The sequence below is a fragment of the Oncorhynchus masou genome, chromosome 12, assembly GCF_036934945.1.
Source record: "Oncorhynchus masou masou isolate Uvic2021 chromosome 12, UVic_Omas_1.1, whole genome shotgun sequence".
NCBI lineage: Eukaryota > Metazoa > Chordata > Actinopteri > Salmoniformes > Salmonidae > Oncorhynchus > Oncorhynchus masou.
This window is the reverse complement of record NC_088223.1, coordinates 81,191,955-81,210,957: the sequence shown is the minus strand read 5'-3', so window position 1 is coordinate 81,210,957 and position 19,003 is coordinate 81,191,955. Positions and strand designations below refer to the sequence as shown.

The window sequence follows — 19,003 nt, the reverse complement described above, 5'->3', positions numbered from 1 at the left end:
CAAATAGCCGCCAAGCTAAATCTGTGCAATTGAGTCTTTCTCATCAGACACCTCAGTAGTCACAAATGGGGAAAACATAGAAAAAAAAACACCAGCAGCAGCAGCGACACCAACACCAGAACCCCCCATGTAGATAAGAAGCATACTTTATTTGCAAGCAACACCAAATAATTTGCCTCTCTCCCCATCGCTGCCCCTCTCGGCAGCTTTATGATAAACAAACAGTTGTTATTAATAGAGTCAGCTGCCAGATCCTCCCTCACTCACTCACTCACTCACTCACTCACTCACTCACTCACTCACTCACTCACTCACTCACTCACTCACTCACTCACTCACTCACTCACTCACTCACTCATGCTCTCTCGGCAGCTTTATGAAAAACAAACAGTTGCTCATGGAGTTAGCTGCCAGACTTCCCACACTCTCAATCTCTCCCCGTCAGCTTGCTGTCTGCCTGGCAGAGGTAGGACTAGAAGGCACAACAAGGCAGTTGAAATGAATTGTTGCACGGCAGCCACCTGTCCCCCTTTTGTCTGACTTGTGGGCAGATTGTCTCTGACCGCACACCCCTGTGCTGTCACCACTCCATCGTTCAATCAGATGGCCTGTATTACATTTTCTCTTCCCCCTCTACTAATTGAGCTTGAATGAAAGACCACCTGGGATGTGTCTCAAATGGCACCCTATTCCCTAGATAGTGCACTACTTTGACTAGGGCCCATATGGCTCTAGTCAAACATTGTGCACTATATAGGGAATAGGGTGCCATTATGGACACAGCCCTGATTACCATATATTATTACCATGACAACAGATTAGATATTCATCTCCAGACCACTAGGTCTGGAGTCCAACCCATCTCTCAAGCGTCCAAAACATCATACTTCCTCTGAGTAAAATGAGGAAGAGAAAGAGGTCTAGAGCATCTGAGATAAGAGACACTTCCCTCTTCCTAACCCTCATTATTCCCTTCATCTAGATTCCAGGCCCAACCTCACAGCATCGACAGCATCCTGCTCTGAGCTCTAAGGCCTCTGAGAAACTCTCCTCATTTCACACAGAAAATAGCAGCTCTCAGGTGATCAATAGCCACGCATCAGCTAACAGAGCATTAAAAAGGCAGTGAGAAACGAGCCTGTCCTTATGCAGCTTTGAAGAGAGAACAGAGGAGGAGTAGAAAGGAGGGTTGCATCCCAAATGGAACCATATTTCCTACTTAGCTCACTACTTTTAACCAGAGGCCTATTGTTTTCGACTTAAGGGGCTAGGATTTTCTTGACTCAGGTCACAATTTCTTCTGTATCATGACCATCTATCAATGGCTTGTTTAGTCACGTGGATGTACTTATCTTACAACATCCTATATTCAAGGGAAGTTCAGCATTGCAGTACCTTTGCCACTATCATTGATTTTTACCTAGTGGTGGCTAAAGTTAGCTACTATTTGTAGTGACAGTTTAAAACTAACAAAACCATGGATTACAGTTTCTCCTGGTCTACAGACTACATTCTGTGTGAGGAACCATCTAACATCAAGTTGCAAAATACTGAACAATCATGTTATGGTATTCAGATGTTATAATTTTAAACTTAAAAAGGTGCCACAAAGAACCTAAGTGTGTGACACAAATAAAGGAACAATGGCAAATATAAACTCAGCAAAAAAAGAAACATCCCTTTTTCAGGACCCTGTCTTTCAAAGATAGTTTGTAAAAATCAAAATAACTTCACAGATCGTCATTGTAACGGGTTTGTTAAACACTGTTTCCCATGCTTGTTCAATGAACAATAAACAATTAATGAACATGCACCTAGGGAAAGGTTGTTAAGACACCAAGAGCTTACAGATGGTAGACAATTAATGTCACAGTTATGAAAACGTAGGACACTAAAGAGGCCTTTCTACTGACTCTGAAAAACACCCGAAAGTTGCCCAGGGTCCCTGCTCATCTGTGTGAACGTGCCTTAGGCATGCTGCAAGGAGGCATGAGGACTGCAGATGTGGCCGGGGCAATATATTGCAATGTCCGTACTATGAGACACCGAAGAGAGCGCTACAGGGTGACAGGACGGACATCTGATCATCCTCGCAGTGGCACACCACATGTAACAACACCTGCACAGTACAACACCTGGAAACGGCACATCCGAACATCACACCTGCAGGAAAAGGTACAGGATGGCAACAACAACTGCCCGAGTTACACCAGAACACACAATCCCTCCATCAGTGCTCAGACTGTCCGCAATAGGCTGAGAGAGGCTGGACTGTTGTAGGCCTGTTGTAAGGCAGGTCCTCATCAGACATCATTGGCAACAACGTCAAATATGGGCACAAACCCACTGTCGCTGGACAGACAGGACTGGCAAAACGTTATCTTCACTGACGAGTTGCGGTTTTGTCTCACCAGGGTTGATGGTCGGATTCACGTTTATCGTCGAAGGAATGAGCGTTACACCAAGGCCTGTACTCTGGAGTGGGATTGATTTGGAGGTGGAGGGTCCGTCATGGTCTGTGGCGTTGTGTGTCACAGCATCATCGGACTGAGCTTGTTGTCATTGCAGGCAATCTCAAAGCTGTGAGTTACAGGGAAGACATCTTCCTCCCTCACGTGGTACCCTTCCGGCAGGCTCATCCTGACATGACCCTCCAGCATGACAATGCTACCAGCCATACTGCTCGTTCTGTGCGTGATTTTCTGCAAGACAGGAATGTCAGTGTTCTGCCATGGCCAGCGAAGATCCCAGATCTCAATCCCATTGAGCATCTCTGGGACCTGTTAAATCGGAGGGTGAGGGCTAGGGCCATTCCCCCCCAGAAATGTCCAGGAACTTGCAGGTGCCTTGGTGGAAGAGTGGGGTAATATCTCACAGCAAGAACGGGCCAATCTGGTGCAGTCCATGAGGAGGAGATGCACTGCAGTACTTAATGCAGCTGGTGGCCACACCAGATACTGACTGTTACTCTTAATTTTGATCCCCCTTTGTTCAGGGACACATGACAGTGAGAGGACCTTTCTTACAATGACAACGCTACCATTTGTGGGGAATACAACAATGGCAAATGTTCAGTCACAAGCAATATGGTACCAGGGTTTGGGTCAATTCCATTTAAATTCCAATTCCAGTCAATTCAGAAAGTATACCTAATTCTAAGTACAATTACACATTCCTAATTTACAGTGCTTTGCAAAAGCATACCTTGGATTTCTTCACATTCTAATTTGTTAAATTTTTTTGTCAATAATCCAGAAACTTTCTAAAATGTTTTAAAGATGAATAAACATGTAATAACTAAAATATAGTCATTGCATAAGTTTTCAGTTCCCTGAGTCAATGACATGTCAGAAAATCCCTTTGCATCGATTATAACTGAATCTTCTTTGGGAAAGAGATTTCCAGATATGGATTGTGCAATAATTGCCTATTATTCTTTACAAAATTATTGGTGGGGATCATGGTTAAACAGACATTTTCAAGTCTTGCCACACATTTTCAAGAAGATTTAAGTAAAAACTGTAACTTGGCCACCCTGGAACATCCAATGTCTTCTTGGTAAGCAACCCCAGTGTAGATTTGGCCTTGTGTTGTAGGTTATTGTCCTGCTGAAAGGTGAATTCCTCCCCTCTCTGGTGTAATGCAGACTGAAGCAGGTTTTCCTCTAGGATTTTGCCTGTCCTTAGCTACATCCTGTTTATTTTTTATCCTGAATAACTCCCCAGTCGTTGCCGATGTCAGGCATACCCATACAATGATGCAGCCACCAACATGCTTGAAAAAAAGGAGGCAGTTACTCAGTGATGTGTTGTGTGGAATTTGCCCCAACCGTAAGGCTTAGTATTGTGTCAAAAAGTCTATTCCTTTACTGTGTTTTTTGCAGAATTACTTTAGTGCCCTGTTGCATTCAAGTTGGATATTTTCTGTATATTTGTATTCTTCTGTTCACCTTGTCATTTAGGTCATTATTGTGGAGTCACTACAATATTGTTGATCCATCCTCAGTTTTCTCCCATCACAACTATTGAACTCTGTAGCTGTTTTATAATCACTATTGACCTCATGGTTACATCCCTGAGCAGTTTCATTCTTCTGCAGCTATGTTCAGAAGGACGACTGTATCTTTGTGCCATGACGGCATGAAGGGATTCGGGAGACAGGCGCAGGAATGCGTAATATTTTTTTTTATTCAGCCCCAATTATGGCGTGCCGCGTAAAGGAACGGGGACGAAGACCAAACAAACATGCAACAAAAACACAGGGTTGAATCCCAAACAAAAGAGCGAGGAGTACCTTGAATAAATAACACACGCGCACAATGATTAACACATGGGACGAGGCACATAATCATCTGCGCAATCCACAAGGGCACGAAAGCCTAAAACACACAGCACAGGTACTCACACGCACCAATGGACATTGCAACAATAATTGACAGGACAATGGTGAAAAAAGGGCACACTTATACAATTACTAATCAAATAGGAATAGGGACCAGGTGTGCGTAATGACAGTTCTGTAGGGATCCGTGACACATTGATGTGTCTGGGTGGTGTAATACATAATCCACAGCATAATTATTAACTTGACCATGCTTAAAGAGATATTCAATGTCTGATTTGCTATTGTTACCCATTTACCAATCACTCTCCCTCTTTATGAGACTTTCGAAAATCTCCCTGGTCTTAGTAGTTGAATCTGTGCTTGTATTGAATTCAATACTTGACTGAGGGACCTTACAGTTGCTGTATGTATGGGGGACAGAGGAAGGGCTAGTCCTTAAAAAATCATGTCATCCCCTGTTATTTCACATAAAGTCCATGTATGTGATTTGTTTAGCCAAATGTTACTACAGAACTAATTTAGGCTTTCCTAAACGAAGGGGCTGAATACTTACACGACCTTTCAAAAGTTTGGGAAATGTCCTTGTTTTCCATGAAACGTTTTTTATTTTAATTTTATTTTATTTCACCTTTATTTAACCAGGAAGGCTAGTCGAGAACAAGTTCTCATTTGCAACTGCGACCTGACCAAGATAAAGCAACACAGTTTAACACATACAACAACTGTCACGCCTTGGTCTTAGTATTGTGTGTTTTAGTTTATTAGTTAGTCAGACCAGGGTGTGACATGGGGTTATTATGTATTGTATTTCCGTATTGGGGTTTGTAGTGTTTGGGTTGGTAGTTGATTAGGGGTGTGTGTGTGTGTGTTAATTAGGTTGGCTGCCTGAGGCGGTTCTCAATCAGAGTCAGGTGCTTCTCGTTGTCGCTGATTGGGAACCGTATTTAGGTAGCCTGTTTTTCGCTTTGTATTTCGTGGGTGATTGTTCCTGTCTCTGTGTTAGTTTCACCAGTCAGGCTGTATTAGGTTTCGTTCTGTTTGTTGTTTTTTTTGTATTTATTTAGTTATTCGTGTTAGTTCGTTCGTTTTTGTCTTCTTTAAATAAACATGAGTAACTTACACGCTGTATTTCGGTCCGACTCTCCTTCAACAACAAAAGAACGCCGTTACAACAACACAGAGTTACACATGAAATAAACAAACATACAATCAATAATATAGTCGAAAAATCTATATACAGCATGTGCAAATGAGGTAGGATAAGAGAGGTAAGGCAATAAATAGGCCATTGTGGCAAAGTAATTACAATATAGCAATTAAACACTGGAATGGTAGAATGTGCAGAAGATGAATGTGCAAGTAGAGATAATGGGGTGCAAAGGAGCAAGATAAATAAATAAATACAGTATGGGGATGAGGTAGATTGGATGGGCTATTCATAGATGAGCTATGTACAGGTGCAGTGATCTGTGAGCTGCTCTGACAGCTGGTGCTTAAAGCTAGTGAGGGAGGTAAGAGACTCAAAGCTTTAGTGATTTTTGCAGTTCATTCCAGTCATTGGCAGCAGAGAACTGGAAGGAGAGGCGGCCAAAGGAAGAATTTGGGTTTTGGGGGTGACCAGTGAGATATACCTGCTGGAGCGCGTACTACAAGTGGGTGCTGCTATGGTGACCAGTGAGCTGAGATAAGGAGGGGCTTTACCTAGCAGAGACTTGCAGATGACCTGGAGCTAGTGAGTTTGGCGACAAGTATGAAGCGAGGGCCAACCAAAGAGAGTGTACAGGTCGCAGTGGTGGGTAGTATATGAGGCTTTGGTGATAAAATGGATGGCACTGTGATAGTCTGCATCAAATTGGTTGAGTACAGTGTGGGAGGCTATTTTGTAAATGACATCGCCGAAGACGGGGATTGGTAGGATGGTCAGTTTTACGAGGGTATGTTTGGCAGCATGAGTGAAGGGTGCTTTCTTGTGAAATGGGAAGCCGATTCAAGATTTAATTTTGGATTGGAGATGTTTAATGTGAGTCTGGAAGTAGAGTTTACAGTCTAACCAGACACCTAGGTATTTGTAGTTGTCCACATATTCTAAGTCAGCACTGTTCAGAGTAGTGATGCTGGATGGGCGGGCAGGTGCGGGCAGTGATCGGTTGAAGAGCATGCATTTAGTTTTACTTGCATTTAAGAGCAGTTGGAGGGCCAGAGGTATATAGAATGGTGTCGTCTCTATAGAGGTGAATCAAAGGATCACTAGCAGCAAGAGCGAAAACATTGATGTGTACAGAGAAGAGAGTCGGCCCGAGAATTGATCCCTGTGGCACAAGGATAGAGACTGTCAGAGGTCCGGACAACAGGCCCTCCGATTTGACACACGGAACTCTATCAGAGAAGTAGTTGGTGAATCAGGCGAGGCAATCATTTGAGAAAGTCTGCCATTAAGAATGATGTCATTGACAGAGTCGAAAGCCTTAGCCAGGTCGATGAATATGGCTGCACAGTAATGTCTCTTATTGATGGCGGTTATGATATCATTTGGACCTTGAGCGTGGCTGACATGCACCCATCACCAGCTCTGAAACCAGATTGCATAGCGGAGAAGGAATGGTGGGATTCGAAATGGTCGGTAATCTGTTTGTTAACTTGGCTTTCGAAGACCTTCGAAAGGAAGTGTAGAATAGATATAGGTCTGTAGCAGTTTGGGTCTAGAGTGTCTCCCCCTTTGAAGAGGGGGATGACCGCGGCAGCTTTTGAATTTATGGGAATATCAGACGATACGAACGAGAGGTTGAACAGGCTAGTATTAGGGGTTGCAACAATTTCGGCAGATAATTTTAGAAAGAGAGGGTCCAGATTGTCTAGCCCGGCTGATTTGTAGGGTTCCAGATTTTGCAGCTCTTTCAGAACATCAGCTATCTGGATTTGGGTGAAGGAGAAGTGGGGGAGGTTTGGGCAAGTTGCTGTGGGGGGTGGAGGGCTGTTGATCGGGGTGGGGTAGCCAGGTGGAAAGCATGGCCAGCCGGAGAAAAATGCTTATTAAAATTCTCCATTATAGTTGATTTATTGGTAAAATTAGTTGCAAAATAAAGAGGAAATATAGTCAAGACGTTGACAAGGTTATAAATATATATTTTTTAAATGAAATAATAATTTTGTCCTTCAAACTTTGCTTTCATCAAAGAATCCTTCATTTGCAGCATTTATAGCCTTGCAGACCTTTGACATTCTAGTTGGCAATTTGTTGAGTTAATCTGAAGAAATTTCACCACATGCTTCCTGTAGCACCTCCCACATGTTGGAATGGCTTGATGGGCACTTCTTACGTACCATATGGTCAAGCTGCTTCCACAACAGCTCAATAGGGTTGAGATCCGGTATCTGCACTGGCCACTTCATAAAAGACAGAATACCAGCTGGCTGCTTCTTCCCTAAATAGTTATAGCATAGTTTGGAGCTGTGCTTTGGGTCATTGTCCTGTTGTAGGAGGCGTCCACAGGGTATTTGCATGGCATTGCAAAATGGAGTAATAGCCTTCATTCTTCAATATCCCTTTTACCCTGTACAAATTTCCCAATTTTTAGTATGTTATTCAGATGTTATAATTTTCATCTTAAAAAGGTGCCACAAAGAACCTAAGTGTGTGACACACTGAAAAAAACTGAACAATGGCAAATATACAATGACAAAATACACAATGATCCGAACACCTCAAACTTAGATTTATCTGTCCATAACACTTTCTTCCAATCTTCTTCTGTCCAGTGTCTGTGTTATTTTGCCATCTTAATATTTTATTTTTATTGGCCAGTCTGAGATATGTCATTTTCATTCCATAGACTGACGAGTTTCAGAAGAAAGTTATTTGTTTCTGGCCATTCTGAGCCTGTAATCGAACCCACAAATGCTGATGCTCCAGATACTCAACTAGATACTCAACTAGAAGGCCAGTTTTATTGCTTCTTTAATCAGGACAACAGTTTTCAGCTGTGCTAAAATAATTGCCAAAGGGCTTTCTAATTATCAATTGACCTTTTAAAATGATACACTTGGATTAGCTAACACAGCTAATGGGACTCTGTACGACTACGTAGATATTTCTTTAAAAATATGTCTTTTCCAGCTACAATAGTAATTTACAACATTAACAATGTCTACATTGTATTTCTGATCAATTTCATGTTATTTTAATGGACGAAAAATGGCTTTTCTTTCAAAAAGAAGGACATTTATAAGTGACCCCAAACTTTTGAACAACTATATTTGATTTGTGAATGTTTTATTATTCTTTTTTTAAGTTAAAATCTTTCACTATGACATTACATAGGTTTTTGTGTAGATTGTTGACTGGAATTGGAATTGGAATTGACCCCAACCCTGTATGGTATACAGGCTTGATTACCAACAAAGACGAGACGGCCTACAGGGAGGAGGTGAGGGCCCTCGGAGTGTGGTGTCAGGCAAATAACCTCACACTCAACGTCAACAAAACTAAGGAGATGATTGTGGACTTCAGGAAACAGCAGAGGGACACCCCCCTATCCACATCGATGGAACAGTAGTGGAGAGGGTAGTAAGTTTTAAGTTCCTCGGCGTACACATCACAGACAAACTGAATTGGTCCTCCCACACAGACAGCATCGTGAAGAAGGCGCAGCAGCGGCTTGTCACCAAAAGCGGCTTGTCACCAAAAGCACTCACAAACTTCTACAGATGCACAATCGAGAGCATCCTGTCGGGCTGTATCACCGCCTGGTACGGCAACTGCTCCGCCCACAACCGTAAGGCTCTCCAGAGGGTAGTGAGGTCTGTACAACGCATCACCGGGGGCAAACTACCTGCCCTCCAGGACACCTACACCACCCGATGTCACAGGAAGGCCATAAAGATCATCAAGGACAACAACTACCCGAGCCACTGCCTGTTCACCTCGCTATCATCCAGAAGGCGAGGTCATTACAGGTGCATCAAAGCTGGAACAGAGAGACTGAAAAACAACTTATATCTCAAGGCCATCAGACTGTTAAACAGCCACCACTAACATTGAGTGGCTGCTGCCAACACACTGACTCAACTCCAGCCACTTTAATAATGGGAATTGATGGGAATTGATGTAAAATATATCACTAGCCACTTTAAACAATGCTACTTAATATAATGTTTACATACCCTACATTATTCATCTCATATGTATACGTATATACTGTACACTATATCACCTACTGCATCTTTATGTAATACATGTATCACTAGCCACTTTAAACTATGCCACTTTGTTTACATACTCATCTCATATGTATATACTGTACTCGATACCATCTACTGCATCTTGCCTATGCCGCTCTGTACCATCACTCATTCATATATCTTTATGTACATATTCTTTATCCCTTTACACTTGTGTGTATAAGGTAGTAGTTTTGGAATTGTTAGCTAGATTACTCGTTGGTTATTACTGCATTGTCGGAACTAGAAGCACAAGCATTTAGCTAAACTCGCATTAACATCTGCTAACCATGTGTATGTGACAAATACAATTTGATTTGATTTGATTTGAACAAAGTGCACATACTCACAACCCCCACTAATGAGCCAGATCATCCCCATCAACCTGTATTATTAGCCACAAAGCATTGTTGTTGAGGTGGCAAAAACGCTCCAGCCAGGCCTATTCACATCAAAGGGATGTTCCACTGTTGCTTCGCATAAACATTTTTGTTCCATTTAATGTCCAACTGCTGCTAATGCCAAATCATATGCAGGCCTTTGATATTTACTGAGGCACGTAGCCCTACTCTTGTTTTCATGCTAAAATAGGGAAGCTTGTCTAATCAAATTCAAACACCAGTGTGCAATTCCCTGGAGTGTTGCCACACAGAATAATAAACAACTCATTTTTCTATTACTGTCGATTATATGGGGGATTGTCCCCTTTCGCAATATCGGAACCAATAAGGGGTGAATGGTAGTTTCTGGAGTATTGCTGTAGTTGCTAACTTGCTTATTGCAGCGCAATATGCTGGATGATGGCACGTCAAAGCTCTCTGTTGTTCATAACAGCTTGTAGTTATTGTATGCACTATAATTGTATATTGTCATGACAATTAATGTTCCAGGAACAGGGATATCCCAAACCCAAACCACTTCGAGATATAAGGCAAATAAATGGTAGTAATCATACAGTGATATTATCCCTAAACTTATAAGAAACATTGTGTGGACTCAAACACTTTCCCAGTAGCTGGATTTTTGCCTATAGTGTATTTTCTGGACAGAGGCTAACCATCCTCAAAGAGACCACTGAACCCAGTCACCTCCCTCTCTGTCTCCTTCCACTCTCTCTCACCCTTTCTCTCTCTCCCCTTTTCTCTCTCTCCCCCGTCTCTCTCCCTCCCCCGTCTCTCTCTCTCTCCCTCCCCCGTTTCTCTCATTCTTTCTCTCTCTCTCTCTCTCCCTCTCTCTCTCTCTCACAATCTCTCCATCCCTCTCTCTCTCTCCCCCATACTCATTCTCTCTCCCCCTCTCTTTCCTTCCCATCTCTCTCTCTCTCTCTTTGGACCTCCTCACCCACCCACTGACTAGGTACAAACCACGGGAAACCCTTGTGTATTGTGGTTCACTCTGTGCCCCCTCTGTGCCAACCTAATGCAGTTGGTGCTCGCCCCTGCACTGGCATAGGCAGATGGCAGTGATGTGTGCCACAGTCTCAGGGACCCCCGCCCATCTATTATCAATGAGATGCCAGCTGCTGGCAGGGAGTTACGGGCTAAGGTGACCTCTGGGTACATTTGACACACTTTTTTACGCCAACTAGCCACCTGTCCCACCGCGGACTGCCTACGACAATGTGAAACATATGGGGATGCTTCCTGTGTTATACCCCAATAGAGATGCATAACTTGGAAAGAGAGACTATGACAATCATTATGCAGCCTGTAAGCATAAGCATGAGAGGAATGTAGATAGACTATTAATGTGGATACAGGCCTACTGAACACATTATAAGCACATCAAATAGTGGAGATTTTGGGTAACCCAAATTAAAGACTTAAATCGGAGAAGAAAATAGGTGCAGATGTAATGCTTTTGCATGTGTGTGTCTGCAGGTGTGTGCAGGTGTACTATCTTACCTGTAATGGATGACGGGTGGGTTAGCCTTGGCAGAGCAGTGAAACTTCACTAGGTTGCCCTCCAGTATGGGCTGGGGATCCACAGACAGGTTGACAAGAGGCAGGTCTACATGGGCGAGAACAGAGGGTCAGTCTATAAACCAACACCAGAGTACATATTAGGACAGCTGTGCCTGTGTCATGTTCGTTAGGGCTTCAAAACATTTAGCAACGGATGACAAAAAAAGAGTTCAGGTAATCCCTTTTCTTCCATTCCGGTACCTAATGAACCCTGGACTGGGAGAGAGGAAGGGATAACCAACACTGGATGTGATGACAGAATCTAGGCCACAATTAATTTAAAGTCACAATGCAGAATTTGCGGAAATAGTGCATTACGACATATTTTTTTAACCTGCATGTGGTTAATTGAAATGGTAAAATGGTGTAGTGTCTGTAAAACCAGATTGAGTCCTCTAATAGCGTAAGTGGATTGTGTGTATGTGTTTGTTGTTTGTTTGTGTGTGTGGTTGGGGTTTGATGCTATCCTGATCCCCCCCCATAAGACATATTCACATAGCAGTGCTTAAACCGGTTAATTAAAGATTCACTCAGTAAAATTTCCACTGGAGAGAAAAGAACAAAACTAAGCAAAGAACAAACATAGCGTAAAGAGCTTGTTAATTACTCTCCTCCGTAAAGGCTGATATTTCCCATTAAGATGAATTCGAGCCTCGGTTCGCTTGCTAATGGCTACATTAGCAATTTACTCAACTTTTGATAGAATATCTGTGATTAAGGACAGCTCCGGATAAAAGTAACAAACACATCAATTAAATAAATGAAACAAACAACAGTGTTGAGACGAATGCGCCGAATGTGCTCCCAAGCGCTGTGTGCTACTGTACCTCTGTGCTTTTCTCGGGCTGTTTATAAAGCAAATCACACAGCGAAATTATCAGCCGAAACATACAACTATACAACAACGATGAGGCCCTTCTGTGCTGCTACCTCCAAAAACCCTCTCTGTGATTTTCTTAAAAAGCACTGCAGATCTCTGATAGAAACTAATGGAGCTCCCCTCCACTTTACCTTGTGTCGCCTTGATTGTGACTTATCAGGAAAAGGTTTAGAAAGTGCATCCTTGAGTAAAAACACGTACTTCCATTCCTTTTGGCCAAGGGGAGATTATGAAAATCAAATCTCGCCAGTGAATTATCGATAATAACTTTAATCAACTTTAATTTACAAGAGTGATGGATTAAAGAGGACAGTCATTACTTCCCCATAAGGTTAAAGGGGATGTTCGTTCCTCCCTTATAAAGGCCTTGTGGGAAGCTTTGCTCTAACATTACAGGTCAAATATTAACAATTTACTCCCAGCTCTGTGTAAAAATAAATAATCCATATAACCGTACGAAATATAAAGCAGCCACTGAAAAATGAACATCCTCAGGTCTTAAACTCCTCGCTATATATTGAAGAAACACTTTTATATTAGGAAAATAAATCAGGGTGAGTTTTTTCATCCAAACACCTTTTTATGAGCACAGTGTGCTAGCTACAGAAGTTCACTACCGTTACAAAAAAAGATTGCCATTTTAAAACTGCCTTAAAAGTGCAGTACCTGCAGTAGACTGTGGTATTTTGGATGCAGTAACTGCAGTTACACTGCAAATTACTGTCGTAAAAAATCTGTGTTATTTTGGATGCAGTATTTGCAGTATAATGCAATTATACTGCAATATAACTGCAGTTATACTGCACTGTACTGCAGTTATACTGCACTCTGGGTAGCATCAAAGGCATTTCCTTGTTCACCCATACATATTTCTGTCCGAGCGCAGAGGCATCGATTGCGTTTCCCATGACCACATTGGGCAGGTCAGGCATGTTATTGGAGTGAGAGCTGTAGCCACACTGATAAAAGTACAGTGTAGGGTAACTAAGGGATCCCAAGATGCCACACTTTTATGAGGGTTACTATAGACCTTATTATGGCACAAGAGTTATCCTACTGGAGTTTTCTTTGTGGGCTCTCAGCTGAACTTTACTTCTTAGAGTACCACCACCGCCGGAGGGGCCAGGAGACAGAGGAGGAGACCTCGGGGTGTTCCCCTGGGGCCTAGGCTCTCAGCGGGGGCCAGTTCAGTTCAGCTGCCACAGTTTAATCGTGTGAGAGAAGATGGGGCATTCAGTTGCTGATCACTCCAGTCCTATTGCTACTTCTGACCTCCGCCAAGTTCTCACAGAAGCTTTATACAAGCATGTATCAAAATATGTGTTGCTGCCGAGTAGCATGGATATAATCATTTGTGGAGATTAGAAAGAGCAAGGATTAATTATTAATTATTAAGGTTAACTAAGAATTTAATTTTGTCAGCCTTGAAAGTGGAAACTTCAATGTAAAGTCAAGTAAAGGGTGCCGATTTCAGCGATTGTGACTGCATTCATGCATCACTTCAATAAATGATTGCCATGGTGCAACACTGCAACAGTATTCTTTTCCTATTTCCATAACACACCTCACGCAACACACCTCATAGCTGACCAATTAGCCAGTTATCAACCCTTAATAAACTTCTGGAAAAAATGGTGTTTGACCAGATACAGTGCTATTTCACAGTAAACAAATTGACAAAAGAATTTCACTTACATACTTTAAATACTTTAAATGACTAATAATTGACTGAGAGAAAGTGATGATGAAATGATTGTGGTGGCTGTCTTGTTAGACTTCAGTGCAGATTTTGGCATTATTGATCATAGTCTGCTGCTGGAAAAATGTATGTGTTATGGCATTACAACCCCTGCTATAATGTGGATAAAGAGTTACTTGTCTAACAGAACACAGAGGGTGTTCTTTAACTTTTTATGGCTGCAGGGGCAGTATTGAGTAACTTGGATGAAAAGGTGCCCATTGTAAACGGCCAGCTCCTCAGTCTCAGTTGCTAATATATGCATATTATTATTAGTATTGGATAGAAAACACTCTGAAGTTTCTAAAACTGTTCGAATTATGTCTGTGAGTATAACAGAACTCATATTGTAGGCAAAAACCTGAAAAATTCCACTTGCTGTTTGTAATTTTGCTGGGGATGAAATTACAGTGAGATATTGATGAGTTTTCACTTCCTACGCCTTCCACTAGATGTTAACAGTCCATAGAACTTTGTCCGATGACTCTAATGTGATGGAGGGTCGAATGAGACAGGAAATAGTCACCACTGCCACGAGTTGACCATGCTTTCACTATGCGCGTTCACAGGGGAAGGACCTGCGTTCCACCGGTCATCTGAAGTCATTCTAATTCTCCAGTTGGAAAGCTATTCAAGATATATGTAAACAACTTTCTAGATTGATTCAAGATTGATTCAGTACATCGTTTGACATGTTTCTACTGACTGTTACGGAACTTTTGGACATTTTGTCACGTTATAGTGGATGTGCTTTGTGACTTTGGAATTGTTTACCAAACACGCTAACCAAAGTAGCTAATTGGACATAAATAACGAACATTTTCAAACAAATCAGGCATTTATTGTGGACCTGGGATTCCTAGGACTGCATTCTGATGAAGTTCATCAAAGGTAAGGAAACATTTATCATGTATTTTCTGGTTTCTGTTGACTCCAACATGGCGGCTAATTTGGCTTCTGTTCTGAGCTCCGTCTCAGATTATTGCATGGGTGTCTTTTTCCGTAACGTTTATTTGAAATCTGACACAGCGGTTGCATTAACCTTTTAAGGTATAGGGGGCAGCATTTTCACTTTGGATAAATAGCATGCCCAATTTCAACTTCCTGCTACTCATGCCAGGAATATAAGATATGCATATTATTAGTAGATGTGGATAGAAAACACTCTGAAGTTTCTAAAACTGCTTGAATCATGTCTGTGAGTATAACAGAACTTATGTAGCAGGCAAAACCCCGGGGCCTAACTGTTCAGATTATTATTTTTTGCCTCTGACTGCTCCCTCGTTGTCTTTGCCAAGGGATATTTGATAGGAACCATTTTCAGTTCCTACCACTTCCACTGGATGTCACCAGTCTTTGGAATTTGGTTGAAGTTATTCATTTGTGCAACGAAGAAGAAGCACATCCTGGAACAACGTTACACTATTGAGAGGTGCGCAACACGTTAAAAGGAGCATGGTTTGTTTACTTGCTGTATTGAATACAGATTTTCCCATCTACAATTTGATCGATTATTAACGTTTAGAAATACCTAAAGTTGTATTACAAAAGTAGTTTGAATTATTTGGCAAAGTTTATAGGCAACTTTTGAAATGTTTTGTAGTGACGTTGTGTTTTTTTTTCTGGATCAAACACGCTTTATAAAAGGACATTTTGGGTATATATGGATGGAATTAATCGGGAAAAAAGAAGAATTGTGATGTTTCTGGGACATATTGGAGTGCCAACAAAAGAAGCTCGTCAAAGGTAATGCATGTTTTATATTTTATTTCAGCGTTTTGTGTAATGCCTGCAGGTTTGAAATATGCTACCCTCTTTATTGGCATTGTGCTATCATTAGATAATAGCTTCTTAATGCTTTCGCCGAAAAGCTTTTTAAAATCTGACATGTTGGCTGGATTCACAACGAGTGTAGCTTTAATTGAGTATCTTACATGTGTGATTTAATGAATGTTTAATTTTATATCATTATTTGAATTTGCCACGCTGCATTTTCCCTGTTTTTTTTCCAAGTGGGACGCAAGCTTCCCCTATACCATAAGAAGTTAAGGAGAGGTATATATATAATTCCATGTGTATAACTTGTATTATCATCTACATTTATGATGAGTATTTCTGTTGAAACGATGTGGATATGCAAAATCACTTGATGTTTTTGGAACTAGTGAATCAAATAAACCAATGTAAACTCAGATGTTTTTATATAAATATCAACTTTATCAAACAAAACATGCATGTATTGTGTAACATGAAGTCCTATGAGTGTCAACTGATGAAGATAATTCATGGTTAGTGATTCATTTTATCTATATTTCTGCTTTTTGTGAATGCTATATTTCGCTGGAAAATGGCTGTGCTTATTGTGGTTTGGTGGAGCCCTAACATAATCGTTTGTAGTGCTTTTGCTGAAAACCATATTTGAAATCGGACACTTTGATGGGATTGACAACGAGAATAGCTTTAAAATGGTATGAGACACATGTATGTTTTAGGAATGTTAATTATGATATTTTTGATGTTTTGAAAATGGCGCCCTACACTTTGACTGGCTGTTGTCAGATCGCTCCCATTAACAGGATTGCAGCCATAAGAAGTTAATGGAAGCCTCTCAAATGTAATCCAGTTAGAATCATGAATTCCCCAGGGTAGCTGTTTAGGCCCCTTGCTTTATTCAATTTTTACTAACGACATGCTACTGTCTTTGAGTAAAGCCAGGGTGTATTTTGATTCTAATGCAGATGACTCAACACTATACACGTCAGCTACTACAGCGACTGAAATGACTGCAACACTCAACAAAGAGATGCAGTTAGTTTCAGAGTGGGTGGCAAGGAATAAGTTAGCCCTAAATGTTTCTAAAACTAAAAACATTGTATTTGGAACAAAACTAAATCCTTAACCTTAACTAAATCTTGTAATAAATACTGTGGAAATAGAGCAAGTTGAGATGACTAAACTGCTTGGAGTAACCCTAGATTGTAAACTGTCATGGTAAAAACATATTGATGCAGTAGTAGCTAAGATAAGGAGAAGTCCCCATCCTGTCTCATCCTCCAGTATTTATGCTGCAGTAGTTTATGTGTCGGGGGCTAGGGTCAGTTTGTTATATCTGGAGTACTTCTCCTGTCCTATCCGGTGTCCTGTGTGAATTTAAGTATGCTCTCTCTAATTCTCTCTTTATTTCTCTCGGAGGACCTGAGACCTAGGACCATGCCCCAGGACTACCTGACATGATGACTCCTTGCTGTCCCCAGTCCACCTGGCTGTGCTGCTGCTCCAGTTTCAACAGTTCTAGCTGTGATTTTATTATTTGACCATGCTGGTCATTTATGAGCATTTGAACATCTTAGCCATGTTCTGTTATAATCTCCACCCAGCACAGCCAGATGAGGACTGGCCAACCCACATAGCCTGGGTCCTCTTTAGGTTTCTGCCAAGGTTTTGGCCTTTCTAGGGAGTTTTTCCTAGCCACCGTGCTTCTACACCTGCATTGCTTGTTGTTTGGGGTTTTAGGCTGGGTTTCTGTACAGCACTTTGAGATATCAGCTGATGTAAGAAGGGCTTTATAAATACATTTTCTTTTATTTTATTTGAAGTCTGTCTATAATAAAGCGATTCTCTGCCTTCTTAACAACACTATCAACAAGACAGGTCCTACAGGCCCCAGTTTTGTTGCACCTTGACTACTGTTCAGTCATGTGGTCAGGTGCCACAAAAAAGGACTTAGGAAAATTGCATTTGGCTCAGAACAGGGCAGCACGGCTGGCCCTTGGATGTACACAGAGAGCTAATATTAATAATGTGCATGTCAATCTCTCCTGGCTGAAAGTGGAGGAGAGATTGACTTCATCACTGCTTTTATTTATGAGAGTTATTGACATGTTGAATGCACCAAGCTGTCTGTCTAAACTACTGGCACACAGCTCGGACACACATGCATACCCCAAAAAACATGCCACAAGAGGTCTCCTCACAGTCCCCAAGTACAGAACAGACTATGGGAGGCACACAGTATTACAAAGAGCCATGACTACATGGAACCCTATTCCACATCAAATAACTGACGCAAGCAGTACAATTAGATTTTAAAAAAACAGATTAAAAAAACACCTTATGGAGCAGCGGGGACTGTGAAGCAACACAAACCTTGACACAGACACAGACACAGGCACGCACACACACACACACACACACACACACACACACACACACACACACACACACACACACACACACACACACACACACACACACACACACACACACACACACACACACACACACACGTACTATATATACACATGGATTTAGTACTGTAGATATGTGGTAGTGATGGAGTTGGGGCCTGAGGGCACACAGTGTGTTGTGAATGTGAATGTATTGTAATGTTTTTAAAATTGTATAAACTGCCTTAATTTTGCTGGACCCCAGGAAGAGTAGCTTCTGCTTTGGCAGCAGCTAATGGGGATGCATAATACATACAAATACAGTATCACCTGCCCCTGTTCCACTCCAGAGTCGACTTGACGATGTATGAGCAGTGCAGAACCATCTTACAAATGGGTGGGAGTTGAAGTTGTCGACACAACACTGACTCATTAGCCGAGGAAATGGCAGCAAATGGAGGTTGACCAAAGAAACAGGCTGACAAGCCATTAGACATAAGCTTCAAAGTCTGGAACATCTCTTGTTTGCTTTCTTGAATGGCCTCTCTTTCCCATGTCGTTAGCGATATCTTCTTCAACTTTTGGAGGACGTCTGGTCCATATCATTGTGTTTCTGTTTCTTCCTCATTGCTGATGGATTGATGGGGCCTACTTTGTTGAAAGAAGTGGCACTCTTTTTTTACCAAACATTGTT

General features: G+C 41.6%; 1 protein-coding gene across 2 annotated transcripts in view; it reads right to left on the bottom strand.

Annotated features, from left to right (window-relative positions):
• The window catches only part of LOC135550924 (kin of IRRE-like protein 3), a 267,107-nt gene that overhangs the window by 45,145 nt on the left and 202,959 nt on the right, over window positions 1–19,003 (bottom strand). For both annotated transcript variants that reach the window (XM_064982166.1, XM_064982167.1), the window contains one exon: window positions 11,466–11,571. In XM_064982166.1, the coding sequence (XP_064838238.1) occupies window positions 11,466–11,571 (106 nt within the window). The remainder of the gene's footprint in view (window positions 1–11,465; window positions 11,572–19,003) is intronic.